The sequence below is a fragment of the Lissotriton vulgaris genome, chromosome 11, assembly GCF_964263255.1.
Source record: "Lissotriton vulgaris chromosome 11, aLisVul1.2, whole genome shotgun sequence".
Taxonomy (NCBI): domain Eukaryota; kingdom Metazoa; phylum Chordata; class Amphibia; order Caudata; family Salamandridae; genus Lissotriton; species Lissotriton vulgaris.
The window spans coordinates 556,020,585-556,045,480 of record NC_141699.1 but is presented as its reverse complement, the minus strand read 5'-3'; the positions used below and the strand labels follow the sequence as shown (position 1 = coordinate 556,045,480).

General features: G+C 48.1%; 1 protein-coding gene across 1 annotated transcript in view; it reads left to right on the top strand.

Moving 5' to 3' along the window:
* PPP3CC (protein phosphatase 3 catalytic subunit gamma) overlaps nucleotides 1–24,896 on the top strand; it is a 744,021-nt gene that overhangs the window by 215,727 nt on the left and 503,398 nt on the right. The window contains exons 2-3 of the mRNA XM_086943633.1: nucleotides 395–592; nucleotides 2,959–3,083. Coding sequence (XP_086799759.1) covers nucleotides 395–592; nucleotides 2,959–3,083 — 323 coding nt within the window. The remainder of the gene's footprint in view (nucleotides 1–394; nucleotides 593–2,958; nucleotides 3,084–24,896) is intronic.

Sequence of the window (24,896 nt, the reverse complement as noted above, 5' to 3'; positions counted from 1 at the left end):
TACTAGTGTACTGAATTTTGAATTTAGATCAAGGGGATAGACTCTTTATACTTGCACAAGATTGCACAGTGGAAAATGTAGTTGGGTGCCTGGTAAGAAGCAATCTGGGCATGTTGATTATCCTTCCTTAGGAGTTATCTCTAATAGGAGGTAGGATGAATGAATGGACAAGTTATTACATTTAAAGAGAATTGATTAGGGCCATATTGCATACATTTTTCTATACGTGCACCTTAAATGGAAAGGAATGTGTATAATTTGGCATCATGGTAGTCCTAATTGAAGGCATGTCTCTTTAGTTGTTTGGTTACTGAATGCATTTCTTATTGCTGCCTATACACATGTTGTGTTTTATATAAGTATCCTAATCCTTTTCTCTCTTGCCTCTCCATAGCTGTTCCGTTCCCTCCTACGTTGCGACTCCCTTTGAAGGAAGTGTTTGAGGATGGCAGACCCCGGCTTGATATCTTAAAGACGCATTTTATAAAAGAGGGCCGGCTGGAGGAGGATGTTGCACTCAAGATTATTGATGATGGTGCTGCCATTCTCAGGCATGAGAAGACAATGATTGAAGTGGAGGCACCCATTACAGGTTTGATCACATTAATTGCTAGCACATTAATAAAAATCACAATTTACTGTAAGCTAATATGCCGAATAAAAAAGACAATAAGAATAAAAATGTTTATGTGATTACTTTGTGATGTAAAATGTTTGTTCATCTGCTGTCCTGTGACCAGGAAAGATGTAAAATGTTTATTGCCCATTCTCCAAGGTTGGGTACAGTCTTTAACAGGAGATGATGTGTATCGGATCAGGGTAGTAGCTGTAATTATTTATTGAAGCGTTTTATATAGCGCTGGCCAGACCCGAAGGTATCGGAGTGCTTCACTGCATGGGTAAAAACACACAGTTTGGCAGTCCTAAACCTATTGATTTATGGCGTAATTGGAAGTCTTGGTGCACTGAACAACAATTTTAGGTAAGGAAGACACAGAGAATCACAATATTGAGCACACCGACTCGAGCCGAGCCTACTTTAGGGAGGTGTCAGGAAGGGGATGAGGTAGAGTCTTAGTGACTGAGTCCTGCAGTGTGCAAGCTTTAGCGTTTCGGCAGCGGCTATCCATTTGGGAGAGAACGTTTGAGGAAGAGGTGTTTGAGCTGCATTTTGAAATGTAGAAAGCAGGGGGTAGTCCTGATGTGGACTGGGATGGAGTTCCAGATTTTGGGCGCATTTCCAGAGAAGGATCGAGAAGCGTTTTTTTGTTTGCAGATTTTTGGCAGGATGAGGAATAGTGTTAGAACTTCTGAGGCTCCTTGTCTGACCGGCCTTCTTGAGTTTGGCGGCCAGGTAGGCGGGTTTCCCTGTGTGCAGGGCTTTGTGTGTGAGGCAAGCAATTCTGAAATTGGCACGTATTTCAATTGGAAGCCATTTTAACTCTCTGAGTGCGGGCAAGATGTGATCATACTTCTTTACTCCATTGACCATTCTAGCTGCTGCATTGAGAGTTGATCTGAGTGAGAGAGGCTAGGTGGGATTTTGTTGAACCTGTGAGGGAGGCATTCCCGTAGTCTAGTCTGGACAGCCCCATGGATTAAGTTGAAGGGTTTTAGTTTGTTGAGTAGCTTCAGGTTGAGGAAGGCGCTCTTTGCTGTGTTTTTGATGTGTTTGGTCATGTCGAGTCATGGCTCAAGGGTGATTCCCAGCGATTTTGCGGAATCCGCCAGGGTGAGAGTGTCATTTAGAGCATCAATTGCTTTTAGCCATTCTACGATTTGGGGGTTCTCCTCTTTGTTGGAGATGAGGAGGATTTCCGTTTTGTCTTTGAGTTTCAGGTGGTTTAGTTATAGTGGTCTTAGAGTGTCATTGAGTCTATGAATGTCCTCTATGGAGGAGGTTTCAAGGTAGATCTGGGTGTTGTCAGCGTAGAGCAGGAACGGGATGTTTGTCTTTTTGAATGTAGTGGTGAGGGGTTCCATGTAGATGTTGAAGAGTTGAGGGGAAAGAACTGATCCTTTGGGGACACCCCTGCTGACTGGGTGTAGGTCTGATGAGAAGTTTCTGATTTGTATTCTTTGGGTGCGGTTCTGGAGAATGGAAGAGAACCACTTTAAGACCAACTCTTCTGCACCTACCCTTTCTTGAAGTACCTTGATGAGTAGGTTGTGGTCCACCGTGTCGAAGGCAGCAGATAAGTCCAGGAGTATGAGTAGGGAGCATTGGCCTGCATAGAGTGATTTGTGTAAATCGTCAATGACATTGAGGATCGCTGTCTCTGTGCTGCAGCCTTTTCTGAAACCTGATTGGTCGGTGTCTAAGAGGTTGACGCATTCTAGTGTGGTGAGTCAGTTGTAGGAGAACACACCTTTCCAGGATTTTAGCTAGGAGAGGAAGATTGGAGACTGGTCTGAAGTTATTCAGATCATTAGTGTCTAAGCCCGTTTTTTTCAGTAATGGCGTGACTTGGCCGACTTTGAGGCAGACCGGTATGACTCAGGTTGTAAGGGAGCTGTTAATGATCTTGGCCCAGAGTGGGTCTAGGGAGAGATTGAGCTTTTTGGCCAGCTGGGCCGGTATTGGATCCAAGGCGTGTGAGGAGGGTTTGGAGGTAGAGATCATTTTGGCTGCGTATGTGAATTGCTTCATAACTTGGGAGATGGTAGTTTTTCACTTGGGTCCTGACACTGATAAAACTGTTTGGACGAGCCCCCTGGGGATAGAAATCCAGGTCACTTTGCCTTTATATACTAGCATGTAAAGCTGCTGCAGCTGGAAGAGTATTGCTTTAATCATTTAGCTTTAATCATTAAAGTGGTTGGAGTATGTAGTTGCGTTGTACAGGATGCTTCAACTTTACCTGCTCATTAATTTCAAATAAAGTTGACACAGTGCTCTGCCCAGCTGATGTTTTCTCTTTGTGTAACTCTTGCTTGTTCCATGTGCTTCATTTGCAGTATGTGGGGATATTCACGGGCAGTTCTTTGACCTGATGAAGCTTTTTGAAGTCGGAGGCTCTCCGAATACCACTCGCTACCTCTTCCTGGGAGACTACGTGGACAGAGGCTACTTCAGTATAGAGGTAAGTTCCATTTAAGGCTCCATTCTTTTAATAACATAGAGACATTGATCATTTCTTAACACAGACATGCCACCTCACAGTGTTTTTCCTTGGCACTTGGAGTTGTTTTTATCATGTTCTATTTTGAGCCGTCAGAGATTGGCAGATGCTCATAACCGACTTCTATGTTAGGGTGGGACTAAACTGGAGTGAAAAGGAAGTTAATTGGTGAGCACACTGGGACCATTCCAGATGCCACTAGACTAAATTGAGCATCAGCTCTAGAATTAGAATTGGAATCGAGCAGTGAAGTTTACTGGAGATGTGTAGAGAAATTTGTGTTCAGCTTATAGATTTTACCAAAGGATGTTGCTGTGGCATTCTTATTTCATCCATATTGATTTCTAGGTACGCCCAGGAAAATATGCCTAAGAAATTGTGCTAAAGATTTATTCATTTTGAGATTTGTCATTTTGACTTATTCCTTTTTAATTCTAGAATCCAAAACTCTGATTTATGTCAGTGGGACACCAGTGCACCCTCACCTAGGTGTGCACAGTCTCCTCTGTTGTCACGAAAGATGGCAAAATGATCATCAGGTCTACATAGACTGTTAATAAACAGTTTTGAAGAAAAAAACCTTTAACACAGTCTTAGCTCTGTTACAAATAGCGAACAGCTGGTCAATGAAAAGAAGATGCATGTAACCTACTCTTCTCAATCCAAGCGAGAATAACCGATTTATTTTACTTTTAAAATAATGTTGTTACATTCAAGGAATAAACCAACATTCAAGAATATGGATGATGCAGTCTTAATTCCTTTTTAAGGAAGAAAAGGTAATAAAAGAGAAGGGATCTAGATAGGCTTCGCATATTTTCTTTAAAGGAGCAAGCAGTGAAATGTGCCACAAAACTGTGTGAACATCATAGGCAAGGTAGAAATACCAAGGCGTTTCCTGATGTGTACTTTTGAATGGAAAACCTGACTTGGTTATGTTATTTTCTTTTCCCTAAAACCAGGCTTCTCCAGTGGCCATCCAGATTTAAATTTGCCACTTTTTAGGATGTCTGCGATATTATAGCTCAGAATCCGAAATGGCAAGCTAAGTGTTTAGCATTTTTCTGATGCCTGTATTTGCTAGTTTGTTTTAACTCTTTGCACTTTATCACTGCTAAACCAGTCTGTATCAGACTCTGTTCCCAACCACTCATGCGCATTGCTGAGCGCCAGATCAGAAGCACTACCATAGTGACTTCAGGAAGGTGTACGATTCCCCTAATGCATACCCATGGTATGATCAATACCCATTAGTGGCGGTACTACTTGGAAAGCTGGGTTGTCCCACCCTGCACATATTCAGTCATTTATTATCAAAATCTGCGTTGCCCCCATAATACACGTACAGGTCCACAATACCCATCGCTCCGTAGTAGGTTAACCATCTACGTTTGCCGATTGTTGTGTGTGGGGACGGCCACCAAGAGAAATGAGTGGAACCAAGATGCAAGGTCTTTAAACCGCTACTGTGGAATTATCAAGGGGAAGTTTTGCAGGATGTAGAGAAAACATTGGAAGATCATAATTTTAAAATGAGCTACTTTACCTAAGATGTGGAGAGGGAGCTTTCCCATTTTGTGAGATGTCTCCTCATCTTAGCTTACAGAGGGAAGAGATTCAGTCTCTGATCCAAGACAATATGTATTCCAATATGTTTTCCAAGGTTTTGGAAACTCGAACGTAGTATTGAAAGACTGTTCTACCAGTCCACAGTCCCAGGGTCTCCCTTAAGTAGCTTGAGAAGAGATTTGTCCCATATGACTAAGTCCAGATGCCTCCCTGTAAAGCTTGAAGATTTGGATGAGAGCGGGTCCGGACGTTTGGAAATGGAACCCGAAAAGCAGCACAACATCAGCATAGTGTGCTGTCTTCTCCTTTAAGCCCTCTTCCCACTGCAGGCCCCAAATTTGCGCATCACAGCTGATCCATCTTGCTAAAGTCTCGATCGCCCGGGCAAAGAGTAGCGGGTAAAGTGTGCAAGGTTGCCTAGTTCCTCTTCTGATGGGAAACTGGTTCAAACACCTCTATTTACTTGTACTTGCACAGAGGGCATTGAGTAGAGAATATTGACATAGTTCCTAAAAAGGCTGTCAAAACTCATGTGAAGGAAAACTTTCTCCATGGAGGACTAGTCCAAGGAATCAAACGCCTTTTCGAAAGAGATATTTCCTGAAATGATGGAGGCGTGCTAGTGCCATTCACCTCCGGCGACTGCAGTGGCAGATGCTGTGATTGGGTATAAATTTACATTAGTCCTGGCGGACCACTGAGTTAAGGACTCACAACCACCTGCAATTTAAACCACCACACAGAAGCTGGAGGGAATATATGGAATGGTTTGCTTGAGCACTGAACTAATTCCAGGAACCAACAGTTTCAATGATCCTGGACGACCACTAAAATTCGGTTCCTGGGCAGTGTGATGCCAGACATAAAGAGCTGTAGCGCTTCTTCAGGGATTGCAAAGGTTATAAAAGTGTAATAGCAATTATGATTTTTGCATAAATATTTTACTTTGCCCTAAGTTGAGCCGGTCTGCTTTATGCCATAACTACAAAGAGGGTGAGCTCGTGCTCATTTAGTTGGGGCTCTCTGGCATGTTAGTTTCATTCTTCCTTGAGGTGGACAAGCACGCACACCAAACCCACTTTTTTTTTCCTTATTCACCAGCAGTCTGAAGTTCACATATTCTTCCCTGTAAACCAAGTAGAGCGGGTCAAAGAGAAAAAAAATGACCCTCATATTGTCGGGGGAAGGGTGGGATAGCCACTGCCCCCCAAGGGGTAAGTTGCTTTCAACTTTACCCGGATAACCTGGACCTGCGTATAACTGAGATGAAACAAGGAGGGTAACCCATGCAGCTCTAAGAGATTTTTAGGTATAATCCTAGGCCCCATGAATGCTGCGACCACCTCGATAAGAAGCTCCAACGCTTCTCCTTGCTAATGCTTGCAGGAATCTTTAATGAAGTCATTTTCAATACATAAAACAGGGAGTCAAGCCACTCTAGATGCAATGGGGTGATATCCCCTGCCCACTTACGGCAGATTTCCCTTCTAGCAACTAAGATAGCATAAAAATAGGCACTTTCTTGCCGGGCCCTACATGGCCTCTTCTACTCCAAATATACCCCAAAAAGAAGCTCACCTTGATGTTGCCCACCAACAAGGTTGCAATTATGTTACCCACTTCCTCCCAAAAGTTTGTTAAGACTGGGCACTGGTAAAACATGTGGATAGCGGAGGTGCGTGCTAGACCACACTTCTTGCATTTGAAGTCAAGTTTCGTCATTTTAGACAATTTTTTCGAGTTATGTAGGCTGTATGGAGTGAAAAAAAATTGTTCCTTCTTTACCAAGCAGGTTTTACTGTTGAAAATAAAGTGTGCATTGACACTTGCCATGTATGCTGCAGTTGCTCCTTCCGCAAGTATTCGCCCCATAGATCCTCAAAGAGGGCAAACTCTCTATCAATAGCATCCTGAACAGCCCAGTACCACATGAAAACGTCATTATCCCCCAGAGGTTTTCCCAGCAATTGGTCTTCCAAGATATGTCCATTGCCCAATTTGAAACTGCCAACTATACTCCCAACTTTTCAACTGAATGTTTTTAAATCTTGACAGTTTCCCTGCGGTAAGTTGGTTCAGTTCTGCTCAAGGTAAAAATTTGCCATGGAGGGGCACGGGGTGGGGAGTATAGGGGAGAAAAACATTTTAAAAAATCCTCATTCACCTCAAAACGGCATCCCATAGACATAATGGAAGATATGTCTCAGTCGAAAGGCTTAGGGACAGGACAAGGGAGATGGATATTCAGGTATTAACATAGAATGTTAATGGTTTGCCTGTAGTAGCGAGAAGGGATAGGATCTTGCAATACGGTAGGGATTTTTCGGCACAGATAATAATACTGCAAGAAATGCACTTGGTAAAGAGCGAAAGTATAGAGATTTTTAAGAGGCAGTCATGGGTCCAACAGGCGGTTTTTACAGAACAAAGTGCCAATATAAGAGGAGTCTCAATATAAATCAGAAAGCAGGCGATGGCTCATATCCTAGAAACAGCAATGGATAACAGCGGTAGGAGGATAGTTGCAAAAAAAAAATATATATACAAGGGCAGATGTTAACGCTGGTAGGGTATTACGACCCGAACATGGATGGCATTGAGCCATTAAAAGAAGTTTTTACAACATTGATGGACTTTCACACTCCAACAAATATGGCCAGAGATTACAATGTAATAATTGATTTAAAATTAGATAAATCTGAAAGCAGTAAAGCAATTGCCACTCCCAAATCACGTTTGGATTTGAAAATGATGATGCAGCAAACCGCGCTCTGTGGTTTGTGGAGAGAGAGAGAGAGAGAGATAGGGTGATCGGCTTGGGTTCTCTTGCCTAATCCACTTTCTTTCATCTTATCAATTTAAAAAACAGGTTTTGGCAAGACTCTTGTTATATGTTAGAAGTATTAGCCAGTTTTGGATGCTTCCCCCACCCCAGCGAGTCCTACAACATTTCCAATAAGACAACTTTAACACCTAGCCATCACTTTTGCCTTTGGTTCTTCAAATGTGCATATTAAATCAGGGATATTTTGTTTTTTTTCTTTCCAAATCCCTCCTTTGAGGTAGAGGGAATTTTTCATAACTCAGACATCTGTATGATATGTATGTCCTGTCTACATCTCAAGCTGGACCTTTTATGCTCTGACTAGCTTTTTCATTCCATCAAGTGTTCATTCTCCCAGGAAGCGTGTTTTATAGCTTGTGGTGGTGTCTTGCATCTTAAAGTGGAGTTGTTCGACACAAAGGAATCTACACTCTTGCTCTTTAAGGCTGAGGAAATTTCAGTGTTTCCAGTGATTTGTCTCTTAACATCTGTCCACAGTTGCCAGATGGATGGTTCCATCAGTGGTTTGTTGCATTATTTCTTTTTTGTTTGTTCTAACTCTTGACAAACACAACAGCCAATATCCTATGAAAAATATATTTGTCAAAATGGTATTTAGATTGTCTCTTGGGAATCCTGTTCTGTTTTCTTAAGGCTTTTCCTCTCCATCTATGACAATGCGAATGTACTGAGAAGTAAATTAGAAGGGTTGAAGCAGCAAAGGTGTATTTTCTTGCACTAGTCTCCCCTTTTTAGGTCAAGCCTGGCGTAAGCAGCGCAAAGCGCTGTCGCCAGCGAGCTCTATTGTTATGGACTTTCCTTGGAAGCATGACGGGAGATGGGCACCCACAGAGCTTTTGGCGATTGAGCAGGTGTACGGGCTTCTGCAGACGGGCTTGCATGACGTGTACAGCTGCTGTTCGGCGCCACCGCTCTGCTAGGGGCAATAGCTACTTTGTTGTGGACGCGCTTCCGAAGACGTGCTAGCGTCTGCCGCCACTTCATGTTAATTACTTTCCTGCTTTGTTTTTGGCAATTGAGCTTCAGCGCCCGTTGTGGAGCCAACTTCCTGTGTCAATAGCTGCTTTGCCCTGTAGTGTATGTTTTTTGTTACGTTCTTTTCACAAACATTCAAAATGTACAGCTTCTAGGAGTCTACACTTTCCTGCTTTACTTGCGCAATACCTCACATTTCAATAATATTTATGCTTTGCTAGTTTATTAACATACAAATATACTTTTATTTAGCTCTCCTGTTTCTATCAGTCAGATTATATTACTTCTGTGTGTTTCTTCACAAATTCGTTAATAAACAACACGCTTATAAAGAGGTGCTAGCATACACTATTAAAAAAAATATCATGTGTTATACTTACGCCTTCGTACGTACTCTTACTATTACCAAAACTAGCGTGCGTTAGAGGTTTTATTGCCGCCCTGTATGCTTCACATAAACGTACCTTTATGCACCCTTTCTTTTAATTTTAGCTTCTGGGACGTCTACTCTACCTTTCACAAAAGCTAACATTACACTTTACATTTGTTTGCGGATAATATACCCCTACTAAACCTTACGTACAAATATACTTTTGAGCCTTACAGTGTTCTCCTTAACAGCATTTCCATTATGCTATTATATCGTGCATCATTCTTTGCAACGCATTACATATACTGAGGAAATGGAAAACATTTATTTATCTTTCATGAGGTGCTGGCTTCTTCCATCAACTAAGTTAAATTGCAAACACGCTTATAAATAGGCGCTAGCATACCCAAAAGGGTCTTTTAAATAAACTCGCCCCATCATTGGAGCGGCCCGCAACAGCGGGTTCGCTCAGGAAATAAACATGCACATTGTGCCTTCATCGGCACAATCTCTGTACAAACTGAGAATCCCCCACTCACCTGGTCTGCGGGGGGGAACTCGTCCTCTGGTGCCGTTCTCCTGAACGGAGCACTCCAGCTCCTCTACTTCTTCACCCGGGCCCCCTCCTGGAACCCGGGACTTGAGCTCCTGCACTTACTCTCTGGCGCCAGGGCTCCCTCTTCACCACGGGAGCCCCGGAGAGGGGACAGGCCCTGCCTGAGCCAACCACAGGACACACAAAAGTTACTCTGCATGCACGAGCAGCCCTCGCCCTCCCAGGTCTCCTCCCCAGCCCGGATGTGGAGCTGCTTTCTGTTTTGTTTGACATGTTACCGTCCTGCGTGCACCACATGATCATTTTTGCCAGCTTTTTGCTTTCGCCCTTCCTAGCCCCAATGTACCTGCCGGACTCACGCCAGCGCTGCACGCTTCCCTTAGTGAGGATTCATTCCATGCGCACATTGCCAGCAACAATTTTCAGATTGATATTTCCATAGACAGTAAGTGTCCACGCTTCCCCACCCGATAATTTGTTTTCACGCCCGGCACACCTCAGTGCTTCTTATAATTGGGGCCTGTTTTTTTCCGTCAGTCCCATGGCATTTCGCTATGTACTAAAATCAATAAAGAAGTTGAAATAAAGTGCTTAGTTTCTGTTGTAGCCAGCCTCTCCCTTCCACCGGCATGCTATCCCGTGTCCCGGCTCCCTTCGCTTCCACTAAGCCACACTCTAATTCCAGACAACACCTGTTTGTGTACCTAGTAGAGGGAATCCGGTTCGAGGACATAATGGCACGCGCACTCTTCGAACACGACTCGGGCAGGCATTCGTTAAAATCCAGCATGTAATTAGCAGTGACGTATAAAAGGGCCCCCCGTACTGTAGGGGGGTCCGGCGGTGAGCTCCACGGTGCCCTTGGGGGCGCGCTCATGTTTTGCTACGTCACTAGTAATTAGCATTCATAAAACGTAGCCTACTCAAATAATAAAGCCAGGCTTCGCATGACAAAATAAAGAGCTCAACGTTACACCTTGAGTACAGTCAATAGCTTTCTGTGACTTTCTCTTATAGACTCCCAACGGGTCTCCAATTGTACTTGAAATTATATTTAAAAAAATATTTTTAAATCCGTAATGATCGCTCTTGTTGTCGGATGCAATTTAACTCACACCTCCCCGATAACTGCCAAGATTCCGGATTACTTATATATATTTTTTTATATATTTTTATTGCAGATTCATAAACAAACATTGAAATAATTCGACCTTCCCGTCCCTAACCCATCTCAAGGCACAGTTCAGTAATAAAATTGCACACAGCCATTCAGCCCACATCCCGGAGGCCGGGCGGCGGTTGTATCCAAACCGTTAATGATGTCAAGGAAACTACCTCACAGAGGTATCCAGTCAACAACAGAATGCAGTATCTGCTTTTCTATAACTTCTAACCCCCTCCCCCAGACAGTCATCCGAATACAGCGTTTCATGAATGGTGACTAATGTCAATGTAAGCACAACTCGCTCCATCCAGTCGTACTTCGGAGCTCCCCTGTTCGATATCTCCTAATCTTCCACAATGAACCAATCTATGCATTAGCCGAAGATCCGTACCTCGGGCGCTCCTTCATTCGCTCATAACCAAGTCTAACTTCTGCTGAAATCCTTCCTCTATCTGTATCGGGCCCCTACTAACACTCCCCTTATCCCTCCCCCTCAACTGCTGCTGATGTGGGCCATACTCATGAATTCTCAATCAAGACTTCGCTACTTGAGGGATCAATTCATACATCTCGTTGTGTCCCATGGCACCTCCTACCTAGACCATCCCTTAGTCTTCATCTTATGTTAAATAGGCCTTCATAGCTTGCACAATTGCCTCCCAGGCCCTCGCCATCTCTAGGCCCTTCACATTTGCTGTACGAGTGGCTTGCCTTAACCTAACCACACTTTCACTCCTGGCCCATTTCTGCAATTCGTTCATCCACCTCCTGGCTGATGGGCCTTCCTTTGATTTCCAATGCCAAGTGATCTCTCTCTGGGCCAGTATAAGTCCTAAGTCAATGAATTTACTTGTGATTTTCGTTTTGGCCGTGTGAGGGAACCAGAGCAGCAGACATGTTGCCATGTCGTACTCCACCTGTCGATCGGTGACTGGGTTAAGAAGTTCCCCCACCTCCGACCAATACGCCCCTAGTTTCGGGCAGCCCCATAGTAAATGGTCCAACTCTACCTCAGGTGTCAAGCATCTCGGACATGCTGCGTCCTGTACCCGGAAATACCTCCATATCTTCCCCGGGGTCAAATAGGCCCTATGTATTACAAAGAAATGCACTTGCTGAAAGCGGGCATTTCTGCATCCCTTCCACGTTCTCTTTAAAATGTGTCCCCAGATCGTATTCGGTATGGGTTTACCTATGCTCCCTTCCCATTTTTCTTTCAGAGCTGTGAGCGACTCCAGTCCCTCGTGTAACATTCTAGAGTGGAGGCAGGTAACCGCCTTAATTGTACCCGCAGCCATTACTACGTATTGACAGGCCATGGTTGTGCCGGGTTCTGCTAACCCCTCCTTCCAGTGATTCTGCATCGCCGCTGCGTGTAATAGGAAACTCCCATCTGGGAGACCAAACTGATCCTGGAGCACTCTAAAGGTCACCAACACCCCATCAACATACAGGTCTCCCACCACCTGAAGGCCCAAATCCCCCCATTCCAGTAAAGGAGACCAGTCTCCCCCATGTGGCAGCGCTGTCAGAATCCCCAGGGGGATCTCCGGTGCATACGGGAGCACTGCCTTCGCTCTCTTTAAGCTCCTATGCCAGCACAACTGTAGAGTCCTCTCCTCCATGGTTAACCCCCTTAACTCTTACTTTTGTTACATGATTATATATGATAGGATATGTCTCTGAATGCCTGTCCCTCTGTCTTGGTCCGGACCTCTTAACTCTTTAGCAATGTTTTGTGTTAGTATCTGTAGTTGCGCTGCCAGATAATATAACTCTAAATCAGGGACAGCCATCCCCCCCTCAAGCTTGGGTCTCATCAATTTAGTCAGTGCTACCCTATGCCTCCCATGTCCCCAAAGGAAATCAGTCGTCAGTGTTCTCAATTCTCTAAAAACCCGCTGGGGGTTCCATACGGGCAATGTGCGAAAATAGTAGAGCAACCAGGGCAAAGCCACCATTTTTAGAAGTGCCACCCGGCCCTGCACCGAGAGGGGTAGGGATGCCCAAAAGGTAATGCACCCCCTCAAAGACCTAATACAGCGTCCTATGTTTCCTTCCAGCATATCTGTAGCCTCGTGATATATGCAGACCCCTAAATAAGTAAAGCATGACACTTCCCAGATGACATCTACTGTTAGAGGTGGACGGGGCATATTCATCCGCAACGGAAAAACACGTCTTATTCCAATTTACCTTAAAGCCCGATAGTCTTCCAAAACACGACAGCATTGCAACGGCACCCTCTAGCGCCATTTCTGTATCTTCCAGGTACAGCAACAAATCGTCCGCATACAATGAGATATGATGCGACTCCCCACCATTTACGATCCCATTGTACACCTCCCCAAAACGCGCCTGAGCCGCTAGTGGTTCTATTGCCAACGCAAATAACAGTGGCGAGAGCGAGCATCCCTGCCTCGTCCCCCTACGCACCGGGTAGTCGGAGGATATCACAGGACCCAATCTCACCCTGGCCGTCGCGAAAGAGTAGAGAACCCTCGTCCAGCGCCCAAATCTTTCACCTAAGCCGAACTTCTCCAGTACTTTATCAAGGTACAGCCATTCCAGGCTGTTGAAAGCTTTCTCGATATCAACAGACAACACTGCTTGCATTTGGTCTGGCTCTAATTGGCTCTCTAGTACTCGGATTAGACGAAGGATATTTATTGATGTGTTCCTAGTGGGAATGAACCCGGCTTGGTCTGTATGAATTAGTGTAGTCATCTGTGGCAACAGTCTAGTGGCCAAAATACAACTTAAAATTTTATAGTCCACCGTCAGCATGGATAGCGGTCTATATGATGTGACGTCGGTAGCCTCCCTACCAGGCTTCAGCAACGGGACCACCAGCGCCTCCCTCATCAATTGAGGTAGGCGCCCCAGCTCCAAGGCTTCAGAATATACCTCTAACAGCCTGGGCGCCAAGACATCAATATATTTCGCATAGAATTCGATCGGTAGGCCATCCACCCCCGGCGTCTTGTTCCTAGCCATCTGCTTGATGGCTACCCTTATCTCCGACATCGTGATGTCACAGCCCAATTCCTTTGCAGTATCCTCATCTAGCACCGGGAGTTGAACGCCTGCCAGAAAGTTCTCAATATCAGAGGCTTCGGCTTCCAATTGACTCTCATACAAAGTTGTGTAATAATTCAAGAAGCACGACAAGACTGCGCCTGCGAATAGACCACATCTCCCGTCACCTCCCGTATGCTCATGATTGGGCTCCCTCTAGGCTCCAGATTCGCAAGTTTCGCCAGCAGCGTACCCACCTTGTCCCCTTCTGCATGGACCTTGGTAGTATACAACTTATAGTCATAACACCGCAATCGTTCCGTTTCTCTCGCAACCAGTTCCCTTGCTTCCTGCAACCGGGTCTGTAATTCCGGTCGCTCAGGCCTTTGCTGTTCTAAGTCCGTCAGTGCCCTTTCCGCTTTCCCCACATCAGCCAGGACTGTGGTACTCTCATTCGAAAACTTACCAATGCAGAGGCCCCTCACCACAACCTTCAGGGCATCCCATTCCACTGACCTAGTAGTGGCCGTACCTCCATTTTCGCCAAAATAATGCTCAATACCCTGACGGACAGTATCACTGAACACCTGGTCCTACAATGTATCAGGCCGCAACCTCCATGTGGGAAAGGCTGATCTCACTCGCTGCCACTGAACAGATATCAACAAAGGATTATGATCTGATATGGTTCTGGTTAAATATTCTGTGTGTGTCGTCGTGGCAGCTACCGATCCACTTCATAGTGTAGAATCTATTCGTACATGTAAAGCATGTATTGCTGAGAAAAAGGAATAGTTCCTGAAGTCAGAATGTTGCTCTCGCCATACATCAATAAGGCCCCATCTCTCTTGCCAGTCCTTCCTATGTTTAGCTAGTCTGCGCACTGGGGAGTCGGTCAGTGGTGGGTGTGATCTATCCAGCAACACATCTGTAATGGAATTGAAGCCCCCCCCCCCAGTATTACAGGACCTGCCAAAAAGTGAGCCAACAAACTAAATAATGGATCGAAAAAGCAAGCCTGATCCATATTGGGAGCATACACACTACATAAAACCACATCACGACCATACAGCCTCCCCTCCACGGCTACAAATCTACCTTCTGGGTCTACCAGATGGTTCGTGGCCTGAAAAGGGACTCCCGCGCTCACCCATACCAACGCTCCCCTTGCAAATGCCGAGTAGGTCGTGCCAAACACCTGGCCATGCCACCTCCTCTGCAGAGCAGTACATTCCTGCTTGGTGAGATGAGTTTCTTGCAGCAGCGCTATCTGAATACCACGCCTCACCAAATATGCATGTACCTTATAACGCCTTGACATGGTTCGATGTCCACGGACGTTCCATGTAAGACACTTCAAATTAGATAACGTCCCCATTGTAGCCATCTCTCATCCGCCTCAACAGTATCTCTCGACCGCCCACATCATTGCAGCACAACCCCACACTCAGAACTCCCCTACAAACTCCCATAACCCCCCACCCCAGAACAGGACCTAATAACACATTATTAGTCCCCATCCAAACTTCCAACACAGCACACATTCTTCTATTCTGTAGTCGCCACTACAGATGGCCTTAAGGGCAATAGGAGGGTGGTTCAGGGCCAACCAGGGGCGGGCCGCGCCCTCACCCCGAGCCCAAGATCCCGTATAATGGCCCGTCACAGTACCTGCTACTCTGTAGTTTACCAGGATCAACAATCCCACCAGAGCCAGTTATCAGTGGTCCCCCCCCGGCGTTGTCACTCATTAAAAATCCCATCTGCCGTTTGGGGGGTGACCAATGGCCCTCCAGCGCTGTCTGCATCCGAGAGTTCTCCCCCAGATTTTCCTCCTCCATCTTTGGATTCCGAGCTCACCGACTGCCCTTCTTGTTGCGAGCCCGTTCTGTCTCCACCAGAGCTCCTTTTCTATCCGCTGCCATTTGGTCATCCTGCATCGTTTTCTTGAGTTTGTTGCGCTTACGGATGCGTTGTGATTTGCGCACCTGGACAGGTTTCTGCCTTTCTCTGTCCCCTCTACCTCTGCGGTCCGTACCAGCCCTGTATGATTCAAGCCAAGTCCATGTTTCTTCAGGGGTCTGAAAGAAATGCGTCGACCCGTCCATAATCACTCGCAACTTAGCTGGGAAGAGCAAGGAATATTGTATACCTTCATCTCTCAGTTCTTTTTTCACATCCAAGTAGGAGGCCCTACGTTTTTGGACTTCCTGTGTATAGTCCGGAAAGATCGTGACCGCACTATTGTCCACCTGGAAAGGACCCGTCGAACGCGCTCTCTGTATCAACAGATCTCTGTCTTTGAAATGCAATACCTTGACCACCACTGGCCGAGGCGGGCGGCCCGGTAAAGGATGTCGGGCTGGAACCCTATGCGCCCGCTCCAAAGACAAGAAGGGGGACAGGCCCTCTGGGGCCACGACCGTCTTGAACCAGTTCTCAATGTAAGCAACTGCGTCATCCCCTTCAGATTTTTCAGGCAGGCCTACTTACCCGTACGTTGTTCCTCTGATTACGGCTTTCGGAAACTTCTGCCCTCTTTTCCAGTGTTGCCAAGCGATCGAGTATATCATTCAACTTATGCTCTGCTGTCACCACCGCAGGCTTGAGTTCCTGAAGCAGTAGTTCATTTTCTTTCACTCTATCAGCTAGCTTTGAGTGATCCGCCCTCAAGAGACCCAGTCCCGTGGCGACCTGCGCAATATCCTGATGTAGGGACTCCTTGGTTGCTGTTATGGCTTCTAGTATCCCATCCAACCGTTTGTTCAGTCTTTGCTCCTGCGCCGTTCCCTCTGGGTCGGTTTGAGCATTATGGTCCGTTTCCCGCCCTTTCGCCTGATCTTGCCCCGATTTCATTTTCAACTCTTGGCTATTAGCGGCCATCTTGGTCGCCAAAATTACCGTGTCCGTTACACTTGCACGCAGTTCGCCTGTCCTCCTTCCCCTCCCCGAATGCCAGATCGGTAACTCTCCAGATAGGTTTCTGCGACGACCTTGTCCCCCATTCAGCTTGTGCGTACCTCTTCAAGGATCTGAGTCTTCCGCGAACCTCCGCTTCTCCCACCGCTCCACCGTCGAAAGGGCGATCTCCTTTCAAGCTTCCGGGATACACGTGGGCCAGACCGTTTTCTCTTCTCATAACCTATCTATTCGCATCAGCCATGGTCACTTTGCAACAGCGCTATACCTGCCGCTGGAACCCGGTGGTAGGTCTTTACGGCGTGTGCGCTCAATCCAGTACCCCGCATCCACGTCTAAAATGGCCGTTCATGGTCGGATGTGACCTTTTCCTGTGGCTCGTCTAACACCCCCAAAAGTTCTTCACTTCTCTCAGACAGGGAGTCAGCGGCTCGCGAGCCCTCCTTTCTGGTGGTCCTCATCTATGTGCCATTTGCACCCCCCAAAATCAATGGCCGGGTGGGGCCCCGTACAGTAGCACTGTAGTATCAATGCAAGGGTGGGAGTGCCAGATAGGTGCGTTAGAACCAGTAAATAACTGCTCATCGTTGCCCAGGGAGCTACCCTGTGTGATCCTAGGATGCCGCCTTTCTTCTTCGAGGATCTATCGGAGTCCTCCCTCTGTCCGGTCACGTCACGCCAAAGAGCCGCTTCAAGTCGTTAGCCTTGTTATCAGGCGTCGGCCTGTGCACGGCATATATCGGGGTGGACCTCTCAGCGTCCCCTCTGCATCCAGCTTATCATTCACTTCTGCAATCCACAGCAATTCACAGGGGTGCGAAGTTTTGTCGGGGTCTCGGCGTGGAGCTGCTTACCGCCTACAAGTCCGGAGTGGCGGCTCCAGGTGGTCACACATCCATGTACTCCCGAGAATGGTGCTCCCCCTCACAGCCGCTCTTCGGCAATCCGCGGTCAGCACCTCCTCGGCAGCAGCTGTGTCGGGCCGCACTCAGAAATCGAGGCCTTCCTCTTGCGGCCGCCATCTTAGATAGCAAATGTCGCACCAGCATTCCCGGTCCTTCGAGACTGCGGGGGGTTCCGTTCGTCCTCGACCCCCTCTTTCAGCCTCTTTGTGGTATGATCCCCGCTCAGTCTGCCCTTCTAGCTTCTTTCCTCGTCGTTTCGAGCTCTTGTGGCACTCCGCTCTTCTCCATTCATTCTCCCCGATTCGGGCTGCCGCCATCTTGTGTGCTCAGATTGCAACACCTCCAGCTTCGAGATCGGCTCTCCTCACGCCGTTTGGCTCTCCGCTTCACCGAAAGTGTGCTCCTCAGCTACCCCCGGCCTGTACCGTGAACGGCACGTAGGCAAGATTTATCAGGAGAAATTGCGGGATCGGGCGCGGAGCTACAGGCTCACGCCGCCATCCCCATCGACGTCCAAGCCACGCCCCCCAAGATTCCGGATTACTTATGTGTGACATTTTCATAGTTACAGTGTGTTTCAGTGGCGTTCAGCTGCCACATGTGTGACACTTAGAGTAACACTTTCTCGCGAGTAAAACCGAGCAATTTAGTACATGGAAAGCAATAAATATCAGAAATGACATACTTCTGAGCAATGAGTTATAAAAATGTTTTGAAAATGATACAAAACTCTTGAAATGGAACGTTCACATTTACTTTTTATTGAACTTGAAATATCTGACAGTTTTGTGGCAGCCTATTTTATTTTGTGTGTAATACATTTTTTTTTTAAATAAAGTTGTATTCACAGTCCTTTCAGTCGCAGGCTGGGACCGCCGCACTCTAATGCAGAAAGTCATTATTTCCTGGAGCGACAAACAAGACTCAGTTCTGCGTGTCTCTGGTTACACAAACAATCCATGCAGTGATTGTATTAAGCAACTGAGGTAACAAAGCAGATTCCCGCCTTCGGGGTGAACAGCAGATGTGATCCTTGGCAGTCCTTTCGCATTGATGTGCTTCCTGCATTATTCTTAGACCTTCCTTTCCACCAATTTTACCCCACTCACCCACTTTTAATCTGTAAGTAGAGCAGACGTTCTGGCCCTGTGTGATCCTCAGCAGGTCTGCTTTATATATAGTCTAGTTTTTGCCACCTAAGTAACCCCACCCCCTCAGTGTGCCCACTGTATACCACGAAGACCAACGGCCCGTTTGTCCCACAGCTTACACATATTGCATATTGTATATTCCTATTGCACAGCACAGGCTGTTTCAACACCCACTCTCCCGACCCCCCCCCCCCCCCCCCCCCCCACACACACATTTGTACTAGGTGACGATTTACAATCACCAATAAATGCGATTAAGTATTAAGTGCAGGGCATATTTGCAGTAAGTGAGAGTAGGTCCCATTGGGTTGGCAGGGACAGGACACATTCCTTACTGGTTGGCAAGGCTACAGACAATTTCTCTCCTATATCGGGACGTGCAGATACCACGTTGCAGTGACATTTTTCTCTACACATGTTTTCCATTTGAATTATATTGGAAAAGGTGTTGGCTAAAGAATGTGTGTGTGCATAAAATGTGGACAAACATTGCATGCTGGGGTTTCTAGGTTATAAGTTTGAGTCTATACATTTTTACATGTACACTTTGGTTCAAGAAAGCAAGGCTTTACTAAAAGCCTTGCACATCACGTCCAGTGTTTGTTTATAGAGGTGTAGATAGATGCGGCAGGTGATGTGTGTAGCAGGGGGTAACGTTTGAAAGAGCCCACTGCTTCCCATTTATGGCTGTCCTTTACTACCCAAACTGGGGGCAGGAAGGCCCATATTCCTTGCTTGCATTTGGGTATTACACCTTATTGCCACTATGCAGTTGTAAGCTTGTGCATTGCATGCACTTAATTTCCGATCACATAACCTTGTTTAATGCTTTTTTTTCTGCAATCAGTTCCAAACGAGAAACTATGTTTAAAGGTGTGCCATGGATGCTTTGGTTATAAGAGAATGTAATTTCCAGTTTCAGGGAAGTCCGCTAGACTGGTGCTAAACCCATTTCAAAGTACTTCTACTATTCCCTCTAGACACCTGCGCTTCTCTTCACTTGCCCTCGTGCACACATTGCCTGCACCCTTCGCAGACGTAGCAGTGACTGCTCCTTCTCCTACATCGCTGCCAAGACCTGGAACAACATGTCCCTCCAGCTATATGGAGCCCCTTTGCTGGCAGCCTTCAGAAAGAGACTCAAGACCTGGTTGGAAGTTTGGTTTTGCCATGCTTAAAAAGTTGAAGTATTAAGTACAGCAGCTGGGACATTCTATGAGCCAGCAGGAAGGGAACTAGCAACTCACAGTACAATAGTCAATGTAGTACATACTTTTTTGAAAAGGTCTTGAGGAGGAATAAACATGTAGTAATCTTAAAATAATCATGGCCATTGCTGCTTTAAAGTATGTAGGATAGCAGTTTATAGATTCTGGATTTGGTTGCAACTTCCCTGGCATTATGAACCAATGCAGTATTAAGCTGTCTTTCAGAAAAAATTATTTGTGTGTGAGCTATGTCCTCCTGAATGAGACTCTTTGAAGTGAAAGACCTCATCCTCAAGTAGAAGACTGATATACAGTTTGTGTTGTGCTAGCGTAGTCCTAGCCTCAATAGGTCGACCATATGTAGAGGTATGTTTGACACTTCTGTTTCGGAAAACAATGGTTAAAAGGTAGCCTGGACCCTGTGATGGTTTGTCCTTGCTGATTGATGTATGGTTCTTTAGGTAACCTCTGCTGTGACTTGCAGAATATATTCTTTGATTAGTGTGAAATTGCAAGTTGTGGACATAGCTTCTCTACTCTTTTGAGTTGTCTAAATCCTGTGAGTGGAGGATACACTATGCTTGTACAGCACTCTTCATTTGCAGAACACCTCTAGCTGGTCCATTTTGACCCAGAACTTAAGAGTCTCAAATAAGGGGAACATTTGAAGGTGGAGTATTTCCATTTGTTATCACTTTCAAAGCTGTTTTCATCACTGGTGTACAAACAAAGTACCTTGGTAATCACCCTCATGCTCTTTCTTATGGGCTATTTAACATGGGCCCTACTTTAGTTTACCTCAATATGGTAGTTTGCAATACCTGCCACCATCGGTCTTGCAGGATTGGGATACAGGGAGCATGCCACCTCTTTCTCATGATCGACCTCTGACCCTGTTTTCAGGTTAGGCTGCTCCCCATGCCGCACAGCACCACCTGTGTTCCGTGTCTCCCAGGCCGCTGCTCCCACGACCGTAGGTTCGCTGCCCCTATGCTGCCTCCTTGTGCTTCTGCTCCTTGATTTAGTTCCTGTAATTTGTCTTAACTGTGTTTATTTTGCCTTTCTGCTTCTATCTCCGTTCCGGTTATTTACTGTTAATTTTGCCTATTGTTACCCCCTTTGCCTTCTGTACCCGGCCCGCTCGGTTTTCCCGTCGCTCAGTCCCCTGCGGCCCCGTCTCCTGCTCTCCCATTCGCCGCCCTGCTCCCGCCTCCCAGCTGCTCCTCCCTCCCACCTCCCCTTATATGGCGGCCGCACCGCTGGCGCGCCGCAGGCGCACCAAAGGCAAACGTGTCTACTCCCGTCCGCTCCTGGACCGCGCCCAGTGCCAGAATTCTTGGACCCTGCGAATTCCACAACACCCGAAGCCGCTACGATGCCAGCACCCTCCATGTGCTCAACACCGGACGATCACACACGTGCTTCCTGGCCGCCCCCAAACGTACACAAGAACCCTTCGCCTGCCGGAACTGCAACTTCACCAGCACCTGAGCCGCTAATTCACCCACCGGGAAAGAACCCAATTACCTCAGATGCATCCTTCTCAACACCAGCTCCACCCGCAAACACACCGTTGATCTCTGGGACCTACTCGACTCAACCTCCCCAGAATTCGACTTCCTAACTGAGACCTGAACCCCACCTCGGCACCCGACATCGCCATAGCCATCAAGGATGGCTACAAGATCACTCGCAGAGACCGCACCAACGAAGTAGGAGGAGGAATCGCCATCGTCCACAGGAACACTCTCAGAGTTTCTACTAACACCGACGACCCCCTCAGCACCGCCGAACGCCAGCACTACCAGATCCAAACCGATCCCAATACCACCCTCAGAGGAACCCTCGTCTACAGACCCCCCCCAGACCCCACCACAATACAGCGACTCAATTGCCGACTTCGTCAGTATACACACCCTCATCTCCTCAGATTACATCCTCCTCGGAGACCTGAACTTCCACCTCGAGAACAAGAACGACCGCAACTCCACCACCCTGATCAACAACCTCTGACTCAGACAGCTCTTCACAACACCCACCCACTCCCCCGGCCACACGCTTGATCCCATCTTCTCCACAAGCTCCCACGTCTCCTTCAACCACACCACCGAACTCCACTGGACCGACCATCGCTGCATCCACTTCACCTTCCGGAAACCCACCACGCACCACTGCACCCAACAGATCCCTGCCGGTGCTGGAGCAAAGTCACCGAAGACCAGCTAACCACCACACTCGCCCGGAACCCACCAGCCAACCTCACAGACCCCGACACCGCCGCCTGTAACCTCAGACAATGGATCGACGACTGCGCCAACACCCTCGCCCTGATAAAGAACCCATCCAACAGACACACCAGCAAGAAAGCCAGCTGGTTTACTGAAGTCCTCCAGGCCTCCAAGCAAACCCGCCGTAAGCTAGAGAAGAAATGGCACCGTGAACAGACACCGGCCAGCTACGCAGCCCACAAGAACGCCACCTGCAGACACCATCACCTCATCAGATCCGCCAAAAGAGCATCCTTCAAAGACTGCCTAGACAACAACGCACACAACAGCAAAGAATTCTTCAACATCGTGAAGGAACTCTCCAGCTCCAACAACATTCCTCCCTCGCAAGACCTGTGCAACTACCTTGCCACCTTCTTCCTCCACAAGATCGCAGACATCTACGACCGCTTCAACGCCACGACCGCCCCAACGCAACTGACACCCCCGTCCCCGTGGCCACCATCCGCACCGACCCCCCCTCCTGCTCCCCTCCTGCTTCCCCCCCGCCCTCCTTGACCAATATAAACGACGACGACACCATCAAAATCATGAACACCATCGACTCGATCTCCTTCAGAACCATGCCCACACACCATCTTCAACAAAGCCAGCACCACCATCGCACCCCACCTCTAGAAAGCCATCAACATCTCCTTTGAGACCGCAACCTTCCTAGAGAGCCGGAGCACGCCGAGATCAACGATCTGCTAAAAAAAAAAAAGAAAAAGGCCGACCCCAAGGACCTCAAGAACTCCCGGCCCATCTCCCTGCTCCCGTTCCCGGCGAAGGTCTTCGAGAAAACCGACAACTGACCCGCTACCTCAAGGAGAACAACATCCTGGACCCATCCCAGTCCGGGTTCCGCAGCATCCACAGCACCAAAACTGTCCTCATTGCCGCCATTGATGACCTCCGGGCCCTGCTGGACAATGGAGAAACCGCGGCCCTCATCCTCCTGGACCTGCCAGCCGCCTTCGACACCGTCTGCCACCGCACTCTAAGCACACGCCTCCACAACGCTGGGGTCCGAGACAAGGCTCTGGACTGCACCACCTCCTTCCTCACCGGCAGAACCTAGAGGGTCCGCTTCCCACTTTCCGCTCCGAAGCCACCGAGCTCATCTGCAGCGTACCCCAGGGATCATCAATTAGCCCGACGCTGTTCAACATCTACATGACCCCGCTAGCCCATGTCGCTCGACTGCATGAACTCAACATCATCTCCTACGCCGACGACACCCAGCTGATCCTCTGCCTCACCAAGGACCAACTCACCGCCAAAACCAACTTCCACAAAGGAATGAAAGCCGTCGGCGAGTCGATAAAGAACAGCCGACTGAAGCTAAACTCGGACAAGACGGAAGTCCTCATCATTGGCTCCACCCCCTCGGCCTGGGACGACTCCTGGTGGCCGACCGCTTTTGGAACAGCTTCAACACCCACCGACCACACGCAACCTAGGGTTCATCCTTGACTCCACTCTCTCCATGCAAAGCAGGTCAACGCCATCTCATCCTCCTGCTTCAACACCCTCCACATGCTCCGCAAGATCTACAGGTGGATCCTCACCTAAACCAGAAAAACGGTCCCCCAGGCCCTCGTCAACAGCAGGCTGGACTACGGAAATGTCCTCTACGCCGTAGCCTCGGCCAAACTCCTGAAACTACTGCAACGCTTACAGAACACCTCTGCTCGCCTGATCCTCAACACCCCTCGCCGTAGCCACATCACACCCCACCTGAGACCTGCACTGGCTCCCCGACAATAAGAGGATCACCTTCAAGCTTCTCACCCACTCACACAAGGCACTCCACAACACCAGACGAGCATACCTCAATAGACAACTCAGCTTCTACACCCCCAACTGCCAGCTCCGCTCCACCGACCTCGCCACGGTCCCCCGCATCCGAAGAGCGACCTCCTGAGGCAGATCATTCTCCCACCTCGCCGCCAAGACATGGAACCCCCTCCACATCCTCCTACAGGAGCCACAGGACCTACCAACCTTCAGAAAACTCCTCAAGACCTGGCTATTCGAGCCCCCCCCCCCCCCTCCCCCACCTCCAGCTCCTTGAGACCCTCAGGGGTAAGTAGCGCGCTTCACAAATGTCATGATTGATTGATCACTTCAGTGACTCCTTGTGGCATTTGGGGTCATCTTTGTGATTCCCTACATGACTTAACATAGCTTTTTAGGTCGAGCCTGGAATTCGCATCCGAAGGATGCGTCCAGGTGGAGAACTATAGCCGGGGGGATGAGGACAAGAAAGTGCCACGCGCTTCTCTCCAGCTGGATTTAGCTGCGTGCACGCGCACCCACATTCACGCATGCGCACAGGCACACGCATACACAGCCACACGCATACACAGCCACACGCATACACAGGCACACGCATACACAGGCACACCCCCCCCCCCCCCCCCCCCCCCGGTCGCCGCCGCACCTACACACACACCCCCTCCCCCCCATCGCCGCCGCACCTACACACACCCCCCCCACAGTCACACACGCATACACACAGACTCCAAGACACATACACACACACACGCACGCTCACACACATACACAGCCCCCTGCCGCCGCACGCGCGCACACACACATGCCCCCCGCCCCCCTACCCCCCCCCCCCACCCCCCCGCCCCCGCAGCTCAGCAACAAGGCGAAGCCCCACTCACCGACTCTCCTCTCATCGGCAGCTGCAGGGCCCGGCAGCAGGACTCTTCCTCCCTCCTTCGGCACCGGGGCGCAGGGTAGGCTCCTGCCTGCTCCGGTGCTATAAACAGCCGCAGCTCTTCCGTGGGTGGCGGGGTAGGCTCCCGCCCT